At 40.5% G+C, this 24,809-nt stretch overlaps 2 protein-coding genes across 3 annotated transcripts in view; both read right to left on the reverse strand.

Annotated features, from left to right (window-relative positions):
* NEK9 (NIMA related kinase 9) overlaps positions 1-10,197 on the reverse strand; it is a 37,924-nt gene extending 27,727 nt beyond the window's left edge. The window contains exons 1-6 of one of the 2 annotated variants that reach the window (XM_058567374.1): positions 9,848-10,197; positions 7,204-7,381; positions 5,419-5,474; positions 4,806-4,876; positions 3,422-3,527; positions 1,390-1,521 (exon numbers count right to left, since the gene is read on the reverse strand). In XM_058567374.1, the coding sequence (XP_058423357.1) occupies positions 1,390-1,521; positions 3,422-3,527; positions 4,806-4,876; positions 5,419-5,474; positions 7,204-7,381; positions 9,848-10,066 (762 nt within the window). In that variant the 5' untranslated portion in view covers positions 10,067-10,197. The remainder of the gene's footprint in view (positions 1-1,389; positions 1,522-3,421; positions 3,528-4,805; positions 4,877-5,418; positions 5,475-7,203; positions 7,382-9,847) is intronic. The other variant, XM_058567375.1, reaches the window with a different exon arrangement.
* Positions 10,198-15,234: 5,037 nt separating this feature from the next.
* The window catches only part of TMED10 (transmembrane p24 trafficking protein 10), a 33,838-nt gene continuing 24,263 nt past the window's right edge, over positions 15,235-24,809 (reverse strand). The window contains exons 4-5 of the mRNA XM_058567389.1: positions 19,295-19,421; positions 15,235-18,406 (exon numbers count right to left, since the gene is read on the reverse strand). Of these exons, the coding sequence (XP_058423372.1) occupies positions 18,285-18,406; positions 19,295-19,421 (249 nt within the window). The 3' untranslated portion in view covers positions 15,235-18,284. The remainder of the gene's footprint in view (positions 18,407-19,294; positions 19,422-24,809) is intronic.

Genomic DNA, 24,809 nt, shown 5'->3' on the forward strand with positions numbered 1-24,809 from the left:
ATGTGGCCAACAGCATAATACTTAGAGTATATTATAATCTGACCCTTCAACTGAATCCCAAGAAAAGGGAAAGCAAGGTTAGCCATGCTTCTTGGCTTTAAGTAACTCCTTTGCCAACTAATTTGCCTCTAATTTAATTTAACTGACAACTAATTTATATACCCTAATAATGACTATACAGGTGATACTCTGCTGTACAGACAAGGCACTGAATAATAAGATGATAATGATAATAATATGATTATAATAATATCACCACCACCTTTATTGAGAGACCACTATGTATTAGGCAGACATGTTACATATATGAGCATTTTTTTCAATCCTTGCAAACACCATGCAAGGATATTATTATCATTACCAATTCAGAGATGTAAAGTAACTTGCCCAAGACTACACAGACAGTAAAAAATGGAGCCATAATTCCATCCAAAGTCTGTCTAATTCCAAAACTCATTTTCCTTCCACTATATCATTTAGGAGAATTAGATGATATACCAGAACAAACTTCAGGATTTAGAAACATAAATAGATCTCAAGAAAGGCCAATGAATTTTTATTATCTTACATCTGCATTTTTCATAAACATTATCAGAGCAACTCTGTGAGAGGGATATATATTTTTTCCCTGTTATAGATAATGAAATAGAGGATCAAAGAGATGAAGTGACTTGCCTAAGTTCTCACACCTGATTTGTAGAATACTGAATGTGAATCTAGTTTTGCTATTCAAATTGTGGTCCATGGACCAGCAGCATCAGCATCATCTAGTAGCTTGTTAGAAATGCAGAATATCAGGCCCTGTCCCAGACCCACTAAAACAGAGGCTGCATTTTAACAAGATATCCAGGTGATTTCCTATGTGTATTAAAGTTTGAGAAGCACTGCTTTACACTGGGCTTCACTTAAGAGGAAAAGAAAAAAGACAAAGGAATTTGTTGTCCATAAAACAATAACAATCTTTAATGAGTCAGTGTATAATTTTTCAAAAAAAGATCACTTTAATGATTATTATATAATTTGCTTTAGCTTTTAAAAAAAATGATGCAGCTGAAGCATAAGAAATAAAATGGCCTCTCCAAACTGCAGCATCACGTAGTTGATCCTAGAGCCGGTTTTAAAATTACAGTCAACAAATTCAAGTGCAGTGCTCAAAGTACTTGATTATGACTATTTCGATGGGGAATTCAAGTTGGAGATAAATCTGGTCTATAGCATTTTAATAATACACTACTAAGCCAGTATCTGAATACTTGTTGCTATTTTTGCCTACAGTTGATTTCTGTTCAAGAAATCAGAAGCTTAGGATAATCAGAATAAATGAAGTTGATTCTCTCAACTAAGTTGTACCATCTGCAAGGACAATGGAGGGATAATACATCAACTTACTGTAGCATCAAACGTTCTCTTTAGTGTAAGCAGTTCAAAAATGACGCAACCTACTGCCCAGATATCAGACTTGAAATTGTATTTTACTCCTTGGCAGAGCTCTGGAGACATGTAATATGGAGTGCCCACAAGCTGAACAAGAAAGAAAACAATCAAAGAATAACTTCTTTTCTGAGGTAACTACATTAATATTTCAACAACTAAATTAAATTTCCCAGGAACTAGAGATAACAACTATAAACATTCATCAGCATATCCGAAAATGGTTTTTATGAGATGATGCCACTATGGGGAGAAATTTTATCCCTATCAAATCTCTTGGGCCAATTTCTGTGGTAAAGGCAGTGTGGTAATTTGGGAGTAACAACAGCTCTGTGATTCCTGGACCAAAGAGGCTTTAGGCATTCAAGCCCCACTGAAGACTTCATACAGATAAAGACACCTAGTAAAAGTTTACTAATGGAAAAAACCAAAAAAAACTGGCAGTGGAGAGATGGTAACTGAATAAAGGGGTTAAAAGTTCTAACTGCAGGGGCCGGCCCCGTGGCTTAGCGGTTAAGTGCGCGCGCTCCGCTACTGGCGGCCCGGGTTCGGATCCCGGGCGCGCACCGAGGCACCGTTTCTCCGGCCACGCTGAGGCCGCGTCCCACATACAGCAACTAGAAGGATGTGCAGCTATGACATACAACTATCTACTGGGGGTTTGGGGGGGAAAAGGAGGAAGATTGGCAATAGATGTTAGCTCAGAGCCGGTCTTCCTCAGCAAAAAGAGGAGGATTAGCATGGATGTTAGCTCAGGGCTGATCTTCCTCGCAAAAAAAAAAAAATAATAATAAAAATAAAAATAAATAAAAAAATAAAAGAGAACCTGTAATTTAAAAAAAAAAAAAAAGTTCTAACTGCAATGTACAGTAGTGAAACTTTGTAAATGGTTCAATTTAATATTTGTAATACTAACAGCTAGTGAATTTCTTTCAAATTTGAAAAAGATCTTCTGACTTTAAGAATGGGTTTGGAAATAAAAATGTCCTGAATGGAGGTCATGTCTCTCCCAAGATGAGAGAGAATGAGTAGCCCAGAAATTCTAATAAAACTGACAGCCATCTTTAATCAGCAAAACAAAGAAATTTTCAGATGGCTTACATGGCATTTATAAATTTTCATTATCATTCCTTCTTTGCATTTAACTGGCTAAAAAAACTCAAATCTTGGTTTTATCAGATTATTCTTGATGAGAAAAATCCATATAAGGACATGACTGCTCCCTCAGAAGCTCAATATGGCACCATCATACAAGCAGACTGAGTCCTTGAAGCAGACTCCCAACCCTGGCTATCAGCTTCCTTGGATGTCTCTAAATTGCTTGCAGCCGTATCTGGACATTATCTGAAAACATCATCAGGACAAAATTAATATTATTAACTCATATTTTCAAGTTCTTTTAAGGACACGGCATTATGAAACCGGAAGAGTAATAACTGAGTTTTACAATTCCTAAAAGGATGAGATCGCTGTCTTTAAAGATCAACTTCTGTCTACTCTTTACCTAAGAAAGACAATAGTAAGGGAGGGTAAGAAGGGAGTCCCACAGTTCAGACTACATACGATATTAAAGATCAGACTGTTCTCTGGGCATCAGCCTTTATTTGTAATATAGGGCTTCTGAACCAGAAAAATTCAAAGGAAATGCAATCCTAAACTCAAAGATTAAATAAGAGATAAAGAGAAATCTACTAAAGATCCTAGGCTGGAAAAAACAGTAAAGTATTTTATTGCTTTTAGAAAAGTCTCTAGTCAGTGTTAGAAAGCACTATGAGGTCAGAGCTGTAATGTGGACAATGACTCTTGAAAGAACACCTGACCACAGAAATGCCTGTTAGTGAGCCCAGGAAAAAGATTCCTGAAGACTTGCTTTATAAGTATGGAAAACTTCCAAGAATATTGAGAAAAGTGCAAGATTTAGGAGGTACCATTATATCTCATGGTGATGGAAAGGAAAAAAAAAATTAAGACAAGGGCAACACATACTTACTGTCTCAGCCATGGAATACTCAGAATTAAGTTTCTTTGCTAGGCCATAATCTCCAAGTTTTATCAGGTTTGCCTTGGTCAGAAAAATATTTAATGTCTTTATATCTCTAAAAAAAAAAGATGCTGTGTATTAACCCATACAGTCAATTGTTTTATCTCATCCCCTACCCTACCCAGGATTAGCACAGAATAAAAATGAGCATGTCACCACTGCTCAGACTATTATGGGATCCCAAATAATGGTCATCACTTTCACATGCACTTTACATTGAAAAGGGGACTCGGGGGAGTGGAGGCAGAGAATTAACCTCATCCTCCAGGGCTTCACTGCACAGGCATGCCATACTACTGAAGCTGTTAGAAGAAGTTGAGAGGGTCAGACAAAAAAAAACAGCGCCTAGGTAATCATAATTCCTATAACGGGCACTGCATCTTCAATTACCACTTATGTCTTGAATTAGGGATATCGAGGCAATTTTAACACTTGTTTGGTGTCCAAGTTTCAAATCTGCTAAGGCAAGAGAAAATGCTGCACATCCCAGCAGCAACATGATGAGGCTGTGTGTACATCATGTCAATAAAATCACTGGCCATTTTTCTAAAGATGAAGTGACCATATGTAACACAATGTAAATGTAACATAAATAAACTGTGCCTGGTTCACACTCTGGCTTCTTTTATTGAAAGACGTGAAAAAAACTGGAACAATATTCTTTGTGGCTTTTGAAAAGAAAATAACAATATGCAACTACAGCTATTCAATAGCTATCAAGAAATATATGCTAACTGAATGAGCAAACCAAGAAAAAACCAAATGCTGGTGTATTAACATTAATCTCTAGCAACGGTCAATGACTCACTTCAGAAGGGTAAAATGACGTGGAAATGTTCTTATAATGGTTCTCTCCTATAGCTAGAAATGAACACAAAGCTGTTTTTCTCCCAAAGACCTGGTAAAATTACATAATTAATTATACAAAATGAATAGGCTTTTTATTTAAATTAACAGACTTAATTACAAAATTAAAACCAACTGCCAATTATTATTGCTCAGAGAAAACATGTACTGTGAATTCCAACCAATCTAATATGACTTCTCATAGTAGCTTCTAGGCTCTACCGAGGAATTAATGAATTGAACTCTAAAGTATCTCTTAAAGAAATGACTAAGCAGTACTTAGCTACTGAGGAGATTCTTCTCAAACATAGTTTAACTTCAGGAAGTGAAGATAACAGCCCTCATTACTCACTTTTTCTTTTCTAAATTATACCAATGGAAAAGACTTCACTGCTTAATCAAGAAAATAATGGTGCTGATGGGAGGTACCAAAGGTAGGGGTTGGACTGCTGGACAGGAATCCATCCCATATTCTTTCACTCATTACCTATGAAGGATTCCAGCTTTATGGATACAGCTCACTGCTGAAACAATCTGAAATAGGTACCACACCACCATCTGCAGAGAAAAAATAAATTGTATTTGCACTGGAAACAAAAACAGTTCCATTTAAATAAACACACACACTCAAACAAACAAAACAAAGGAAGCTACAACCAGAGGTTATGATTCAACATGACTTGACATCTCTTGCTTGTAGATTGAGTAGGCAAAGAAAAGTGGTAGGGGTAAAAAGAAAAAGCAGGTCATCATAAAATAGTTCCGATGTTGTTATAAAATACAGTATGGTGAAGCAGACTTGTAGAAAGAAATCCAGGAATAATGCAAAGGTATAGAAAACTGGGCACACCAGTACGCAGTAATAGAAATGGGAAAGAAAGCCCATAGAGACTCATGATGCGGAGGTAAACCGTTTAGGAAGCAGCTATAGACAGCTTCCTTGTTAGAGGTTTCCTTTCTCATGAATATCAACCAGAGCCCGGAAGGAGTCTGAACAAAAGGAAAAAACACTCTTCATTGTTGGAAGAGTAAATACAGAAGTAGAATGCAAGAATCACAACATTACAATTCTAGCTTCCTTCCATAGAAACATGAATTACCTCTTCCTCAAACAACTTGTCCTTCTGACGAAGGATTTTGTCATACAGGTTCCCTCCTGTAATAAAACAAAAGACAGGTTTGAATTGCTTAATAGAGATCAAAGCTTGGCTCCTGTATCTACTAGGGTTTTAACAGGTGACACAAGGAAATGAAGGATTCTGCTTCCTCTCTAAAGGAAACCCCTTCTTCCCTCTTGGCTCTTCACATCAGTACAAAACTCTTCACATCTTTCAAAGACTGTATCTGAAATATTCTTCAAATATTTCCTTCCCTAACAGAAGAGGCTCAATACAAAAATGGAAAGTATGACATTTTTAGAAAAGATAAGAGTTAAAGACCATTCCTAAGTACCCCACTTAGTGAAATTACCTTGAATGTCTTCAAAATTAGATGATTTTCTTTTCTAGAATTCCTTTTAAAAGAATCTGCAATATTTTTGTAACAGCTCTCTCAGTGTGACTACTAGAACATTTGGGTTCCACCTGTGATGCAACGTTTTGTATATACAGGTGTATATCATCAAACACTTTTTCTTTCCACTTCACAATGAAAAGGTTTTCCAAAATTCAGAGTACACCCTAGATTGTTTCCAATCATTACTCTCTTTACTAACTCCTTCCTGCAGAATAAGTCTGTTTGCTTCTCCTTTTACTTTATCAAGTAATACAGACTGCAAATGATCATGGTTCATTTTACTTCCTACCTGCAACTCTAACTTACCCTTTAGCCTTGGCTAAGTTTCACAACTTCTTTTCCCCTGCAATTTAGTAACTCAGAGTTTCAATAAATGTACACCATCTGTTCTAGTTCTTCCTAACCACAAAGGAAGTTAACTGCCTGAGGCTTCTGCTACTTCAAAAATCTCTTTTATAATCTTGTACATTTAGCATTAATCAGAACCAGGAACAATCATGATACACAAAAGTCTAGACAAGAAAGTTAGAAGTCCAGGAGCTTTCTCTTAGAGATATAAGTGAAGAATATGCTGGAACCTCTTTAGCATGCAACTCAAGAAAGGGCATTGGGGGTTCTCTTATGTAATAAGAAGGATAATAGTGAGTACAGTATGTATCAAACATTTGTTACATACCAAGTACTATGCTAGGGGCTTTACATACTCACTTAATACATCAACCCTAGGAAGTAGGTACTGTTTATCAACAAACTCATGTTAAGATGAGGAAGCTGAGGCACACAGAAGTTAAGTTTCTTGTGCAAGTTACAGAGCTAAAAAGTAGTGGAGCTTGGGATACGGGTTCAGAGTCTATTTTCCTAACAACTAGGCTATACTGCCATCTGACAAGCAAAATGGTCCAAAGAAATCAGAGACCAGATAAATAAGGCCATGCTTTACTATGTATCATTTTCATTCAGCTATGATCTTTGGACCATTTTCAATAGGATAGCTCTGGCTGAAGTCAATATAAATAAAGATCACCTATAAGACTGCATTAAATATATCCAGCAGTGCCAAGCCACACTATGTCTCTAATGTCATTTCTTGAGAAAAAACCTTGAAAAATAAATGTAAAATTCAACTGAACAAATAAGTTGAAGATGGAACTATAATCACAAGGGAGAATTTGAGTATGCAGAGGAAAATCCCTCCCCTTATTTTATATATCACTTGAAAACTCTCAGGGCCTGAACTATTTCTCTTAAACTTTAGAAATCCATTCAAAGTTTTTATCACTGTATATGCCTCTTCTTTTTCTCTCCCCCTCAAGAAAAGTATGAGCACAAGAACGTCTTTCCAGAGGAAGTCCCACTGAATTCTGTCTTACCATTACAATATTCCAGCTCAATCAGCAGGGTGGTATTGTCCATGAAGTGATTGTAGTAGGCAATGATGTTGTCATGCTGCAGCAGCGCCAGAATAACAATCTCATTCAAGGCATCACGACGTTCCTTCTCTGACAGTCGGGTCAAATCAACTTCCTTCCACACAACCAGTGAGTCATCCTACAACACAGTAATAGAGGTATCGTGCTTTCCTCTTGCTCGGCAGAGAATGAATCCACACCCGGATCTGTAAGCCTAGAAAGAAAACTTCCTAGGTGGGCAGAGAGTGACTCCTTTTATTTTTTCCTTTAAACAAAACATGAACAGACTTTAAAGGTTCTGCATACAGTTGAGTATCATAATTTACTGCAGGACTGGGGCTAGTAAAGCATGAAGATGCTGTTATATTGTTCCTACACTTAACTTGCATGATGTCAATTCCAGGTAAAAATATAGGATGGAGGGAGATCTCAAAGATTCTATTGAGGGACATTATGACAAACTGCTAATCATGATGAGGACTGTAGTAGGGCTAGAATATTAGAGAAATAGAGAACTGGAGAGTGGTTATCTATGGCTGACCATGCTTTCTTGTAAAACAGAGATATTAAACGACTCATTTTATAAATTCAGATTTCTCTAATGATTTTCGTTTATCATTTCTGGATAAGAGTAAGTCATGTCTAAAGGCTCTGAGTTCACTTCCCTCACCCTGCCCCATTCTGCAACTTTGTATCTCCTGTCATGTTTATGTATCACATGTTTTCCTCTATTCATGAAAACTTACCTGCAGTTCCCAATATCCACTCTCTTTTATAATATCTCTAATTCTTTATTGATACAGCTCCCCAGCTCAGGGGCATCCCCACCTAAATAAATCCTTTTGAATGGCTCTGCTAGGCCTTTAAAACTTTTTTGGGAAGATTCTGATAAACCTTCTACTGTACATTTATTCAAGGCAACCATTCCATTAATTTTCAGAGTTCAAACACTGAAATAATATTTGTCCATTATTTTCCATTTATATATACATACAACTTAAATACTATTTGTTTGCTAACAGGGCTAACTTGTCTTCCCATTGAAATAGAAGTTTCTTGAGGGAAAGAGCTGCTTCTAATTAAACTTTTGTAAATTTACAGATCTAATGAACATTTCATGATATGGATAATGCTATGCAGTTTTGGGGAAGTATAATCAAATTTAACTTAAAACAATCTCAGTAATCAAGTTTAACATGATAATAATGGAAAGGCACAGGTAAGGAGAGGTTCTAGTCCAAGATTTACTTCTAATTAAGTGGGCAAGTCACTTTAACATACTTAGTTTCTTTAACTATAAAATAAGAATACCAATACTCATCGCCTGTTTCTCATATTGTGAGTACAAACAAGAAAACAGAATACTAATGGTAACTCTATCGACATACATTAACATTGCATTGGGATACAAAAGAACACTTAGATATTCTCAGGGCCGACCCGTGGCCTACTGGTTAAGTACACAGGCTCCATTGCTGGCGGCCTGCGGTTCGGATCCCTGGCGCGCAGATGCACCGCTTGTCAGGCCATGCTGTGGCGGCGTCCCATATAAAGTAGAGGAAGATGGACACGGATGTTAGCTCAGGGCTAATCTTCCTCACAAAAATAAAATAAAATAAAATAAAAAAAAGATATTCTCTTGCAACTACCCTTCTCCTTCTCCATCTTTCAGCCTTAAAAGTATGCTGTTTTGGAACACATACCAGAACTGTAGATGGATCACTGATGGATGAATCACCTTCAGCAACCCCACCAAGTTCTCATTAAATGCTTAACTGTTCTAATGCTAGAGTTCTAAGACCTTAGTGACCAAACCCAGTTTATGGTTGGTTTTTGGAAGCAGAGTCACCACTACAGGGTTTTAGAACCGTATACATTCTGAACTTGGGGGCCAGTGATCCATGAATCTCTTCAAAGGATGTCTATGTGCAAGAGTGGGTAGAGGGGATTATGCTTACATTAGGTTCTCAAAAGAGTCCTTGTCCCCCTCAAAGGTAAGAACTAATGGCTTAGAATATACTAAAAAGATATTTGCCACGCATAAACACTGCTGGATAAACACCGATGAATAAATCAACACACGACGATCTTCCGAATGATCTTCAAGGACAATCTCCAATTGAGCGTTCATACCGGAACTTGAAGATAGCGGCCAAGACAGCGGAGCTGCTATCCATGTGGGAATTGTGGAGCTATGCCCCTCCTCCCCACCCCGACCTTGGAGAGCTATACAGCACGAGAGGTAGTTTTCACAATACCTCACATTCGTATACCACTTTAATTTACAGTTTGCAAAGTACCTTGGTTCGAGTCTCAAAATAACCTGGAAAAATAGATTATTTTTAAGGTAGTCATCACTAACTCCAATTTACAGATGGGGAAACTAAGGCTTAGGGAAGGTTCAATGACTTGCTCAGTTCCCCAGGTTATACAAAAACGACCAGTTAGTAAAACCAGTGATCTAACGAAATCCTAGCGCAGGTGAGTTGGTGAAGACCTGAGACACACACCCTGCGGGCGCCCAACACTAAATGAGGACGAGGCGCGGACGCGGGAAAGCGGGGCGCTAAAGAGGGGCTCGGCGGCGGGGGCCGGGGGCCGCTACCTCGGTGCGGCGGTACAGCGTGGCCTCCCCGAAGGCGCCGCGGCCCAGGACGCGGATGGGGATGTAGTGCAGCTCCTCCTGCTCCGCCGCGCCGCCGCCCGCTCGCGGCCCCGGACCGGCGCTGGGCCCCGGGCCCGAGTCCCCGCCACCCCCGGACTCGCTCCCAAAGTCCGAGTTGATGGAATCGCAGTGTCGCTCGTACTCGCCCAGCACCGACATGGTGGCGGCCGCGGGACCGGCCTGCGTGTCCCGGGCGGCGCTGGCTGTGCTCAGACCCTGTCGCTTCAGACGCCGACCCGCGGCTCCGTCAGCCCCGCACCCCCGCGAGGCTCCATAGTGGCTCCGTCCCCTGACCCGGAAGCAGTTCTGGGTGCTTCCGGCCCGCCGGGGTTTCCTTTGCCCTCGCTGGCTCGCTTACTTTGTCTCGGGGCCGCGGTTTCTCTCCCTCCGGGCGGGCCCGGAAAGTGAGCCCTGCGGCGGGGTTGGCGGGCGCGGGTGGGGACCGCGTGGAACCGAAGGGCTCAGGCAGAGGCAAAGGCGTCACCCACGGGTCTGTAGACCTTTCCCCCAATTTCTGGCCAGGTCCCCCAGACAGTTTCCAGGTCCCTAGGGTGTCCAGTCTCATCTTGGCTCCAGGTCTATCTCAATAGCAGTGAGTGATTAGGGAAGCAGTCCCTTTCAGTTGGACAGCGCTATTTCTTTAGAGAGAGAGTATAATAAAGATATTATTTCTTGTTGTTAGTGACCTCCAGTCAGTCCCACTCTTAGCGACCCTGTGTACAGCAGAGCAGAACCCTGCCGGGTCTTTTTGCACCATTCTCTGACCTTCCAGCGCTACATCAGACAGTGCTCTCCTGCTGTTCATAGCGTTTTTGTGGCCAATTTTTTCACTCTTTCCTAGTCTGTCTGAGTCTGGAAGCTCTGCTGAAATCCTGTCCACCATGGGTGGCCCTGCTGGTATTTGAAATATTGGTGGCATAGCTTTCAGCATCACAGCAACATGCTGCTGATGAGAACCGACAGACTGGTGGTGTGGTTCCTTTACTGGGAAGCGAACCCTGGCCACAGTGGTGAGAGCTCTAAATCTTAACCACTAAAGGACCAGGGCTAGCTAGGGGAGGGAAGATCGCTCCCATAAGATGCTCCCTGGCCTCAAGTCACTAAGAGAATTGCAATGCAGTGAAAAAACGTGTTCCATCAGTTATGTCACCTTGGGCAACTTCACATCTCCAAGCTTGCTTTTTAATTGTAAAATTAGGGGAATATGACCTACATCACAGGGATAACAGCTAACATTTATTCCGTGTTATGTTCCTGGCACTATACTAAAAGGTTTTCTTTCCATGTATCGTCCCTCTTAATCCTCATATTATTCCCATTCTATAGAAGGAACTGAGATACAGAGAGGTTAACGTAACCTGCTTAATGTTACACAGCTACTAAGGGAAGCCAGGAGTCAAACTTAGCAATCTGGCTCCAGATCTTTTTCACAGAACAGGATGTGTTGGGGCTTAGAGAAGGTCATGTGGCTGGCGGCCAGGGTGTATGTAGGGTAGAAGCAGAAGACGGAGCCACAAATGTTTTATAGAGTTTGGCTTTTCCTGTGAGCAATGGAAAATTATTAGAGATTTTTAAGCAGGGGAGTGTATGATTAGTGTGACTGTATGTCCTGATTTGCTGGGGAAGTCTCCATTTACGCCTTTTTCCCTTAGCATAATTGAGAGCTTTCTTTTGCTTAAGTGCCCAGCTCAGACAATAAATGATATGGTCACCTTACTTAAGACCAAAGTTAAATTTTACAAAGAACTCTGATGACAATGTGGAGGACAAAGACTGGAGGCTGGGAGACCAGTTAGGAGGCAATTTATATTCTAAGAAAAGACGAGGCACTGAGGTACTATCAGTGTGAGTGGAAAGGAGGTCCAGATTTAGGAATCTGTCTGAGGAATATTTAGAACTTTGTGATCAGTTGGAATATGGTTGGTGAGGTAAATGTGCGAGTCCAGGAGACTCACTACGTAGATAGTGATAGCAAATATAGGAGGAAAAGAATTGGTCGAATGGGGTGAGGGGTGTGAAGGAATAAGTTCCCATTCCTCTGACCTCTCTACAGTTTACCAACGTTCCTTTTAAAGGATGATATACTACACTCTGCATAACATTCCACGTCAGGTCTGAATAGGAGAGCACAAGGGGACTCGTCTCCCTTGATCTGGATCCAATATTTCTATTGGTGTGCCAGCCTTCATAATGATGGTCTGCTTATACCAAGCTCGCACTTAACTAAACTTTTTTCACATCCAATCTAATCCGAAGTAATACAGCTGTCCCACCAGATCACATCACTCCTTCTTTTCATCACAATGCTTAATAAAATACTGATGTCTTATTATGTTTACTTTATTGACTCTCTCATTCATCAGAATAAAAGCTCCAGGAGAGCCTGGATTTTACGCTCTAGTTCACACCTACATATCATCAGTACCTGGAAAAGTGCTAGATATTATACGCTTAAAAATTATTTGTTGGGGCCGGCCCCGTGGCTTAGTGGTTAAGTGCGCACGCTCCGCTGCTGGCGGCCCGGGTTCGGATCCCGGGTGCGCACCGAGGCACTGCCTCTCCAGCCATGCTGAGGCCATGTCCCACATACAGCAACTAGAAGGATGTGCAGCTATGACATACAACTATCTACTGGGGCTTTGGGGGGGAAAAATAAATAAATAAAATCTTTAAAAAAAAAATTTGTTGAATGAATATCAGGTCGTTATTATCTCATATATATAACATTTTTTAAACCTCAGTGCAAGACTGACTGACTGATAACCCCTGTTAAACTTTATTTTGTTGGTTTCATTCCAGGGTTCTACATTATACAGATATTTTTGAATTTGCAATTCATTCATTCAACAAACACTGAGTACCAACTTGTGCCAGGTACTGGGTTACAACAGAGAACAAAACATGGTTCCTACTCTCATGGAGCTTACAGTCCATGTTAATAGACAACTAACCAGGCAATTATAACTGTATAACTGCTATTATAAGGAAAGTAAAGATTCTAGAAAGGCATTTAGAAGAGGCATCTTTCCAAGTCAAACTTGCTGGGCTAGTGAAGGCTCCCTGGAGGAATATCCAAAATGTTAAGTTGGTGATGGCTAAATAAAGCAGGGAGATCATTCCAGATAGAGGCCATTCCATCTACCTCCTCCTATTAATCAGAAGGCATTTTGAGAAGAGGTATTCCTTCTTATTTATCTGGGTGCACTCCAGAGTTTAGCTCAGCACATTAAACAAAATACATGTTCAATAAATGTTTTGTTGAGTTAAAAGAATGGAAAAAGTAATTACTTAAAATCAGAAGCTCTGACTTGCATTTAGTAAAGCTGTATAGGTTTCAGCCAAAGCTTAAAAATGCATTCTTTTGGCACCTTTGCAATGAGGAACTAAATAGCTTTCTGTAACTTGGTTAGCCTGATATTGTTAATTGTTCTAGTTATAATGCGTAGATATAAGCTTAACAGACAGATGTCCTGTTCCATCTTAGAGAATATAGAACAGAAACACTCTTGCTCAGTTCTTTATTATACTGGATATAAATGAAACTAAACATCTGACCTTCGAATATTTACAAACCCAGAAACACTCAACATTCTAAACGTCTGATTTTAAAGTGCCTTTGATCAAAAATAGATTATTTCCATGTTATATTTTAACAAGTGAATAGTTAGGATGCTATATAGCAGAAGTTTCCACTTGTGAGTGGCAGATTCCCGGGGGCCACAGAGTTACTATAAAGATTAAAGAATTTACCAAAGTACCAAGCAGCTGTCCAATCTGGTAGCCATAGCTACATATGGCTACTGAACACTTAAATTGTGGCTCATTTGAATGGAGATGTGCTGTAGCTGTAAAATGCACACTGGATTTCAAAGACTTTATATGAAAAAAAGAATGTAAAATATCTCATTAATCATTTTCATATTGACTACATGTTGAAATACTATTTTAGATGTATTAGACTAAATACATTACTAAAATTAATTTCACCTGTTTTTTACTTTTTTTAATGTGGTGCTAGAAAATTTAAAATTACACATGGGGCTCATGTTATGTGGGACACCACTGCAGCACTGAATAAATAATAATTTGCCAAACATGTACTACCATTTAGTAAGAATATGATACTGTTAAAGACTATTAAATTTATGTTTTGTTGAATTCATTATTTATGTTCTCTAAAACATTAGTGAGAAATGACATTTTTTAAAAAAATTATTTATTTATTTATTTCACCCCCCAAAGCCCCAGTAGATAGTTGTATGTCATAGCTGCACATCCTTCTAGTTGCTGTATGTGGGACGCGACCTCAGCATGGCCGGAGAAGCGGTGCGTCGGTGTGCACCCGGGATCCGAACCCGGGCTGCCAGCAGCAGAGCGCGCGCACTTAACCGCTAAGCCACGGGGCCGGCCCAGATATAAGACATTTTTGATGTTAAAATATTTATACTCAAATGTTGGGAACCACTACTTTATAGACTATAGATTCATTGACAAATTTATTATCTGGTTTTTTTGGGAAATGGAGGAGAGGGTAAATAAGAGGCTACCAGTGAATGTGCAAAACACTTCAGGCTGACTGTTGGAAAGGGGCTTTATGAAAAACGTTCAACTGCAACTAAAAGGAAAGGAGAAAATGGCCTTTACCCGCTGGGATAGGGTTTTGCATAGATGTGATGGGCCAAAAAAGCAAATCTTGAGAGGTTCTAAATTGGGAGGGGTATTTTAAGAATGGAGGGCAAGGGAGAAGACCCTCTGCAGGAATAATGCCAATAGCAGTTTCCAAAAGAGAGAAGCTTACAGAGAACGCCTGGCTTACAGAACCCTATTTGGTCTTTCTGAAGATGTATAATTCTTATTATTTTTATATACATATCATATATAATTCACATATTTTATATACAAAATATAATAAACTTTTACTAGCTCACAGAAACTTGATCCATCTAGAGTAAATAACAGACGATATTTTTCCTCTAATTCATCATGCATAATCTGCCATACTTTAAAGCCGAGGAAGGGTGGGCCTCGTGGTGTAGCGGTTAAGTGCGTGTGTTCTGCTGCTGGCGGCCTGGGGTTCAGATCCTAGGCGCGCACCGATGCACTGCTTGTCAGGCCATGCTGTGGTGGCGTCCCATATAAAGTGGAGGAAGATGGGCACACATGTTAGCTCAGGGCCAGTCTTCCTCAACAAAAAGAGGAGGATTGGCATGGATGTTAGCTCAGGGCTGATCTTCCTCACACACATCCCCAAAAAACTGAGGACTATGGAGGAATTATTGCCAATCCAGCCAAAGAAGTACTCAAGAGTAACAGAAAAATACAACTAAAATGGTTTCTGCTAGCCTTTATTTGAGAAAACTTACACAAAAATCCCCAATCCAACACTTAGAAGTGAATCCGTATAAATCCATGTGCCTCTTTCCATTACACAAACAGAAAAATGGCTTATGACAGGGGTTTCTGACAATGGTATAACAAAGCTTACTTAAACTGTATCATTCTCACCTATGTTACACAGACCGTGTTGAATAACAGGCTCAAAAACGAAGGAAAGCAGGTAACATCCTTGTTTTTAAAGCTGATTTGCTCTTGCACTAACTAGCCTTTTACCAAATGCAAATCATTTTACTTTTTAGATAAAATCAAGGTGTAATATCAATGAACTTTAAACCAAAAGCACAAATGTCCGAGTTGGTAGTTTTGGCATGAGTAAAAGGAAAGGACATGAAAAAGAATTTCAGTTTCACAAAGTCACATTTGGGAAGAAAAACATCAGCAAAATAAAATATTCTCCTGTCCTATCTTCTTGACATTTTGTCAGAACAAAAGACTATAACCAACTGAGTAGCTTTCATTGCTTCTAGAAAGTGGAAAGGCACCATTCAGAAATATGAAAGTGTATCTTGTTAGGATAATGGTACAAAATAGAATTTCACCTTTAAAAGTTTAAGGATGGACCTTAACCCACAAATTTGGTTATTCTCTTCCCTACTTGGGTACATCCTCTGTCGGTCAGAATATGTAATAGCACAGATAGGCTTGCTCAACATCTGCTGCCCTTAGGGCGAGGATTCAGCTGCTTGGTTCTCAGAACAGTACCTACCAGTTCTTAACAGCAGATGGCAATGTTGCATAAATTAATGAAAGAACCACTCTTAATGCCACACCAGAGGAATTATACAGGGAGTCAAAAGAAGGGGGAAAAAAAAGGCTTCTGGGTTCCCAGTAGCTGGAACATTAACAGAACAGCCTGAGATTTTAACAACATAACTCACTCCCTCTTCCACCTGTGTACCTTATCCAGGTCATCACAGCAGTGTTCTCTGTTAACTCCAGTATGCTGCCCAACTGCAAGCTGCATGGCCTTAAATCCTGTAATTCTTGCCAGTGCGATTAGCCAAGCCCTGTAACAGTCAGCAGGGCTAAAAGAGAGATTACAGAAAGGACCAACTGCTACCCACTTTCCTGGGAGAAGTGGGGAAAATTTCAAGTGATAGTATTTTTCAAACTGTTTACAAACATGGTCATTTGTATCTACACTTTCTCTTATTTACATTAGTATTGGCCTTTAGGCACCTCATATTCCCATAGCGATTCTTGGCTTTGCTTTGACAACATGTATTTTCAAGTATTTACTCTATTCATGATCTTCCCAGATGTGTTCTTTTTTATACCTCGTATGTCTTAATTTTCTAGATGGAACACGTAAGGACAGAAATTAAGTCAATGACCAGCCCTATAAGAAGACTTGGTAAATTTTACTTATTTTTTTCTTGATAGAAGTTATGTTACAAATTCAAGCAACCACATATCTGACAAAGGACTTGTACTTAGGATATATCAAGAACTCTCAAAACTCAATAGTAAAAAGAACAGACAATCTAATTAGAAAATGGGCAAAGGGCATGAACAGATATTTCACCGAGGACGATACACAGATGGCAAATAAGCACATGAAAAGATGTTCAACATCAGTAGCCATTAGGAAAATGCAAATTAAAACCATAATGAGGTACCATTATGCTCGCCTATCAGAATGACTAAAATAAAAAATAATAACAATAGCAAATACTGGTGAGGATGCAGAGAAACTGGATCGGCCATACATTTCTGGTGGGAACGTAAAATGGCACAGTCACTGGAAAAAGAGTAGGATGATTTCTTACAATAATAAACACGTGCTTACCATACAACTCAGCAATTGCCCTATTGGGCACTTATCGCAGAGAAATGAAAATTTATGTTCACATAAAAACCTGTACGTGAATGTTAACAACAGCTTTATTAGTAATGGCCAAAAACTGAAAACAACCCCAATGTCCTTCAATGGGTGAATGGTTAAACAAACTGGTACAACCAGACCATGAAATACTACTGAGCAAGAAAAAGGAACCAACTGTTGATACACCCAACAATTTGGATGGATTTCAAGGGAATTATGCTGAGTGAAAAAAGTCAATCTCAAAAGTTACATACTATATGATTCCATTTATATAACATTCTTGAAATGACAAAATTGGAGAAATGGAGAACAGATTAGTGGCTGCCAGAAGTTGGGGCTTGAGGGTAAAGAAGGGAGGTGGCGTGGCTATAAAAGGGGAGAAGGGAGGTGGCGTGGCTATAAAAGGGGAGCACAAGGGATTCGTTTGATGGAACTGTTCTGCATCTTGCGGTGGTGGTCTCACAAATCTACACAAGCGATAAAATTGCATAGAACTTACAATTACACTAAAAGAAAAAAGTTCAAGCAGTTGAGCACAAATATTTTAATTCTCTAAAATGAAATTTTCTTTAAGAGTTATCTACAGTTCAGAGCTCACTTCGATGAGGTGTCACATCCATCCCCCTTTTAAGAGACATAAAATTATGAAAGGATATCACCAGAAGCTACCTAAACATTTCAGCTAAGGGTAAAGAGAAAATTAGGGATGTTTCCACATGGAAATCCAAAGAGGACAATCAGAATGAAACAAGTTGTACATGGTCATACAAATCTTGATAAAGGAACTAGAGTGGAAGCCCAAGCTGGTGAGCAAGTGGGAGAAGAAAAGAAAATATGGTTCAAACAGATCACACGAGGAAACCCAGTACAAATGTTGGCTCTGGCACTATCTAGGTAACCCCTATTTTTTGTCATAGGTGACTCTAATAATAGTCCTATTGTTGCAAAACCAGTCCAAATCCTACCAAGTTAAAAAGAAGTCCCTCATTGACTTGGGTGTAGGCGGTAACCCATGTCCTCCCACACCAAGACATCAGTTCTGGCAAGAAAGCTCCAACGGGCCTCGATGGTGCTGTTGGTAGGATGTTTTAGGCCAGACATGTCCCAGCGATGTTCTGCTGGCTGAGATACAAGGTGGGAGGAGACTAGGCCTTATTACTCAATCAGCTTCTTTGCCTTGAAGAAGCGACGCAGGTAGAAAACCTGCCAGGTGGCTAGTCCAATGAGGCAGAACATTGAAAAGATGCTGAAGTACAGGACCCGAGTATTTGTTGACTCTAAAAAAACAAAAGCGTTGTAAATGTAATGAAGTGAGGCTCAGCAGGCTAAACAACTGCCAGGGGGAAAAGGCAATTCATTAACTTCACTCTGATTTCAGATGGTTTTTTCTCAAGTTTTCATTATTCTATATATAAACATCAAAAATCACACAGATTGGGGCCGGCCCGGTGTTGCAAGAGGTTAAGTGTGCACGCTCTGCTGCGGCAGCCCGGGTTCGCCAGTTTGGATCCTGGGTGCGCACCGACGAACCACTTGTCAGGCCATGCTGTGGCAGGCGGCCCATATAAAGTGGAGGAAGCTGGGCATGGATGTTAGCCCAGGGCCAGTCTTCCTCAGCAAAAAGAGGAGGATTGGCAGATGTTAGCTCAGGGCTGATCTTCCCCCCACACACACAAAAAATTACAAAGATTAGTACTATCAATTTTTTTTTTTAATTCTTTTTTTTTAAAGATTTTATTTATTTTTTTCCCCCAAAGCCCCAGCAGATAGTTGTATGTCATAGCTGCACATCCCTCTAGTTGCTGTACGTGGGACGCGGCCTCAGCATGGCCGGAGAAGCAGTGCGTCGGTGCACGCCCGGGATCCGAACCCGGGCCGCCAGCAGCGGAGCGCGTGCACTTAACCGCTAAGCCACCGGGCCGGCCCCAGTACTATCAATTTGATACACTATAAACTAACTGCGTATCACAGAAGAAATTTCTATTCCCTTGAAAATCTAACAAGGCTCACTTACCTGTAGCAGCAACAACACTGAAGCAAGCAATTATCTTTCCATACAACCCCCGCTTGGCAAAACTGAGAAAAGGGTACATCAGAATTTAAAGTTGGGAATCCGTCTCCCTTGTGCTTCACTTATTGAGAAACAAGAGCCGCCCTCCTCTCACCATTGGTATCCCGCATCTCTTCCTCTCGCTTCTTCATGTAGGCAAAATCATTCACGATGGACTCTGAAAGGTCTTCTAGGCGTCGTAACTCCACCTCTAAAGGTTTGAGCTTCTCAACTTTTGCAATCTGAAAAAGAAAGGAATTATGAACCCACTTCCTGAAAAAACTGCTCCAGTCAAGAACAAAAGACAAAAGAGGAGTCTTTTAAAAAGTTTCACCAAAATTAAAATCTCTTCTGTCATTATTCCAACATATTTTAAAATTTGGGCTTTTCCCCTTCCCTACAAACTGCTTATATATTTCCATCTCAGACTTTTTCTTTTTTTGGTGAGGAAGATTGGCCCTGAGCTAATCTTCCTCTTTTTTTCCTTTTTTCTCCCCAAAGCCCCAGTACATAATTATATATCCTAGTTGTGTGTCCTTCTGGTTCTTCTGATATGGGATGCCCTCCAGCACGGCTTGATGAGCAGTGCGTAGGTCCACGCTCAGGATCCGAACTCGCAAACCTGGTCCACTGACGCGGAGCACGTAAACTTAACCACTATACCACCAGGCCGGCCCCCTCAGACTTTAATACTTTAATTTTGATTAAAACCTCCTTACATTGGGGGCCAGCCTGGTGGTGTGGTGGTTAAGTTTGCACACTCTGCTTCGGTGGCCCGGGGTCCACAGGTTCGGATCCCGGGCGCGGACCTACGCACTGCTCATCAAGCCATGCTGTGGCAGGTGTCCCACATAGAAAAAGTAGAGGAAGATGGGCACGGATGTTGGCCCAGGGCCAATCTTCCTCAGGAAAAGGAGGAGGATTGGCATCGGACGTTAGCTCAGAGCTGATCTTCCTCACAAAAAAAAAAAACAAAACAAAACCTCCTTACAAATACTTTAATATGATAGGCTGTAAAGTAAGATATACTATTTTCCCAAGATTTCTGACTTTAATAAAGCACTTTACTTTGGCTTTCCACTTGTGTCTAAGAAATAAACAACTCTATTAGAATAAGTGGTTTTTAAAAACATTTTAAGTCTCTAACAACAATGCTTTTTTGAGCGCTCACTATGTGCAAAGCACTAAGATAAATTATGATCTCTTCTCTTAAGAAGCTCACAGTCTGGTGGAGAGGCTCACATAAAGCTATAACCATAATACAATGCATTATGTATAAACTTCTACAACAAAGGTACACATTAAAAGTGAAACAGAAAGAGGGGCCGAAAGAAGTAGCATGAGATTGATTATAGTTGGAAGTTATAAGCTTAACGGGAAGTGGCTGAGTTGGGTCTCACAGGTTGTGCAGGATTTTGAAAGAGATGAGGGGGAAAGACATTCAAGGCTGAGAGGAACCTGCAAATCAAAACATGGAGGGAAGAAAGTACAGGCCATATTTAGGAGACCATAAGTGGTCTAGTCATAAGCAGACTGATGTGCATGTGCGTGCCCGCACTAATGTGTCAACACACGTGTTTGGGGGAGGGTGGTGGTTACTAGCAAATATAAGCCTCAAAAGTTAGGCTGGAGCTGGGGCCAGCCTGGTGGTGCAGTGGTTGGGTGCACGTGCTCCACTTTAGTGGCCTGGGGTTCACAGGTTCGGATCCCAGGTGCGTACCGACACACCGCTTGTCAAGCCATGCTGTGGTGGTATCCCATATAAAGTGGAGGAAGATGGGCACGGATGTTAGCCCAGGGCCAATCTTCCTCAGCAAAAAAAGAGGAGGATTGGCATCAGATGTTACCTCAGAGCTGATATTCCTCACAAAAAAAAAAGAAAAAAAAAATGCTGGAGCTGAACTGAGGAAGAGGAAGAAGAAGGTAGTATAAAGAATTAGACCTATTACTATATACTCAGAATGTGATATGTATTTTATATCTTGTAATCTCACTTAATCCTCATAACCCCATGTAAGGTAAATATTATTATCCCTAAATTTTTCAGATGAGGAAATTAGGCTTAGAGTGTTAAATAACTTGTCCAAGGTCTTAGAGCTTGGTAGAGCTGGGATTGGCATCCAAATCTGAGTTTGTATTTTATTCTGTAGGTATCTAAAAATGTGATGAAGAAAACCAGATGATGACACATAAGTTTTTTCTGAATCAAAGGTAAAGTGAACCAGCTATATTAGGCCACAAGGATCTGGGTAAGCTGTCCAATTTATTAGTCAAATTTCCTAGGTTTCATACTTCTATTATTCTAATTTTTACAGACTAATAGAATAAAATTTTAAAACAAATTATCATAAGTATTCTCAGGAAGACCCACTTCACTTGCCAGGACTAAGCATTCAGTGAATATCAAGACTTTATATCATAGTACAAAAAGCTGACAAGAAAACCTCCAACAAAACCTCCGCTGACTGTTGTTCTGCTCTTCTAAACATTTGATGTTCAAAATGTCTGTAAGAATGTGACATTATACAGGTTTCATGAAAGCAGGCCATATTCTGGTCTACTCTCTTCCATGGCTGGGAGGATGTGTGTGTTGCCAACAGCTTGATAAAAAAGCAAAGCCTATTTGACAATGTGTACCATAGGATCTCCACTACGGGGCAGCATTCCCCTTGCAGGCTGCATTTAGCTGTTAAATAATCAAAGATAAGAACTACAGACTTCGTTTTATTTTACAAATGAGGAAACTGAAGATTCCATAAAGATACTCAGTCCTTTGGGTGGAACACCAAGACTAGCAGAACCATGGTCTCTTGACTCCCTATCCAGGGTCACCAAAGCATTTTTTAGCATCAAAACTGCAAAGCTCTGCTGTAAAAGGCAAGCAAAACTGATTCCCTGACTTCCGAAAACATACACACTCAGCGTGTATAAATCCTATCTTTCAGGCCTTAACCATGAAGCCTCCTTTAACCACTCCTGTCCACAATGACTCCCTCTTCCGTAAAGCCCTAACTTAGACTGTGCCACACAATTAATACTCAATCATACATTGTTTTAATTTTCATCCTCTCCCCCACACTAATTCGGCCCTTGAACTCCAGAAAATTAAAATGATGTATACTTTGTATAGCCCCACATACCTGACACATGGCAAACACATAGCTGACCTGTCATGCCTGTTCTATGCCTTCTTCAATGGAGCCAACTTTCTCATAGCAGATAAGTGCTGCTGGTCCCCTGAAGCAAGTGCTTCCTGTAATGTTAAGAGCACTCTGCATCTACTTTCACTCAGAATTCATTTCCATGAGGCCCACTGCCTAGGAGCAAGTCCTCTCTACCACAATATCTATCACTCTCACCTGTAGGGTAGGTGCTGTTTGGAAAAGCTAGAAGTTATAAAAGCCTTTCCCTGCATATTTACAACACCTCCAAAACAACTGCAAAATTACTCTTCTTAAACTATATCCAAATCTTCCACTCCTCTAATGATGATTTGAATCTAAAGAGTTCAGAGTTTTATGTAACTGTACCAAGGAAAGGTGTTAACTCTGAAAAACTGCTTCTTAGAACACATGTGAAACCAGCCTCTGCAGAATTGCTAGATTCTTTTCCTGGTGGAACACTGAGACTCAAAAGAAGCTTCCTGTGGTAAGCCAAATTCAGTCCAATTACTTTGTTATCTCCATGCCCCTCATCACAGCCCCTGCAAATTTTAGAAGCACAGCAACAGAAGTGGAGACCATCTAGTCTAACACAATCAAGATAAAGAAGACAGATCTACACCCAAGGACAAGACTACTTGTATGGGGGGGCGGGGTATGTGAATCACAAGCCTCTTCACAGAGGCCCAAAAGTTCAACAATGTGCCAAAATAAGTCCAGATAATACCGCCAATCTTAGGGCTAAATGAAATTTAGCAACATCCCATTTACTCTGTCACAGCCATTTGGCAGTTTCCAAAAAGGGTAGAAGGGAGCCAAAATCTACTGAACTGACCAACTATGTGTCAGGTGCCTTACCCGTGTTATTTCATTTAACTTATGTCAAGAAAGGGATTTTGCACTAGTACATAGAACCAGAGTTCCTCCTTCCTGAGGGCATTTGGAGAAATAAAACTTTTGCAAAGTCTTTAGCTGTTGCTCCAACTAGGGCAACTGTGTTTTCGGTGTATCTGTTGACAGCAAATGACAGACTAATAGAACCTCTAGGCAAAACAGGATTTTTAGTTGTGTTGAGAATGCTGACATTCACAGCAAGACGGGACATACACAGCCCAAGAGTTAGAGGATGTGTCAGATAGCTCCTTCTCTGTGGGTCAGTAAATGCCTTCATTCTCACAACTGCAATATGAGACAGAAAGTCCCTGCAAACAGCTGCTCTAGTTCACAGACCACAAACTAAAAAGAAATGGTTCAACTCACATACTGATTCTACAAAGATGCCCCCCTCTGACGGGCAAAAGATAGTGATGAGAGGTCTTTAAAATATAACAGAGGGAATCAAAGGTGCTTTATTTCTGAGGACACAAGCATTCTTTCTCTTTTGTGTGTGTGTGTTTTTTTAATATGTGTGAGGAAGATCAGCCCTGAGCTAACGTCCATGCCAATCCTCCTCTTTTTGCTGAGGAAGACTGGCCCTGAGCTAACATGCGTGCCCATCTTCCTCTACTTTATATGGGACGCCACCACAGCATGGCCTGACAAGCAGTGCGTTGGTGCGCGCCTGGGATCCGAACCCGGGCCACTGGCAGTGGAGCGTGCACACTTAACCGCTAGGCCCCAGCGCGGCCCCAGCATTCTTTCTCTTTAAAGAGTTCAAACTACAAGACTCTCTGCTTCTTTACCATATGGCAACCATTCTGTCTTCCAAATAATATCATCTTACATTTGTATTGTGTTTACATAGCAAGTCCACATGCATTAACTAATTAAATCCTCCACAACAATTTAGTAGGTAGTGAGGTACTCTGCCCAGCTATTAAGATACTGATTACTACTGAATTTTACAGGACCCCCTGGGATTTCAGAATTACAAAGTCCACAAATGTGAGGGAGAGATATGTTGGATGTGAAGAAAATTAAACAAATGTGCCACCTTTCTGAATCTAAATAGTGATGCCAAAGAGCCAAAATCCTCTGGAGACAAAGGCTCTCCATTATCTCAAAGGCCTGAAATTAAATGCCTCAAAACCTCTACATATGCTCAGCGCTCTCTGGTAATTAACCCAGGAACAAGTGCTTCCATTACCCATGTTCTTGTCACAGGCATTAGCCCAGAGACAACTAGCAGCTATTTCTAAGCAGAGTTCAAGGGAGCCTAGCCATAGGCTGAGAAAAGGGCTGGTCTTTGGCCTGTGTCATAACCACTTCTCCTCCTCTGTCTCAGTTTGGTCTGCTTTTTTTGGGGGGGAATGGGGGTAGGTCGCCAAAGAAAGTAGTGGGAGGAGTTTCTTGGTTAAGAAACAGAATTTAGTGCTGTGTTGTAACCATGTGCGTAAAGAAAAGCTTAGGACGTGTCTGACTTCAGAAGCAGGAAGTAGGCAAAGGAAGCGCTGTGGTTTCCTTTCTGCTAGGGATTCCCCTCTTGGGTTATGCAAAAGGTCAGGAAAGATAAAGGCTCTTTCCCGATGT

The sequence above is a fragment of the Diceros bicornis genome, chromosome 24 (genome assembly GCF_020826845.1).
Source record: "Diceros bicornis minor isolate mBicDic1 chromosome 24, mDicBic1.mat.cur, whole genome shotgun sequence".
Taxonomy (NCBI): domain Eukaryota; kingdom Metazoa; phylum Chordata; class Mammalia; order Perissodactyla; family Rhinocerotidae; genus Diceros; species Diceros bicornis.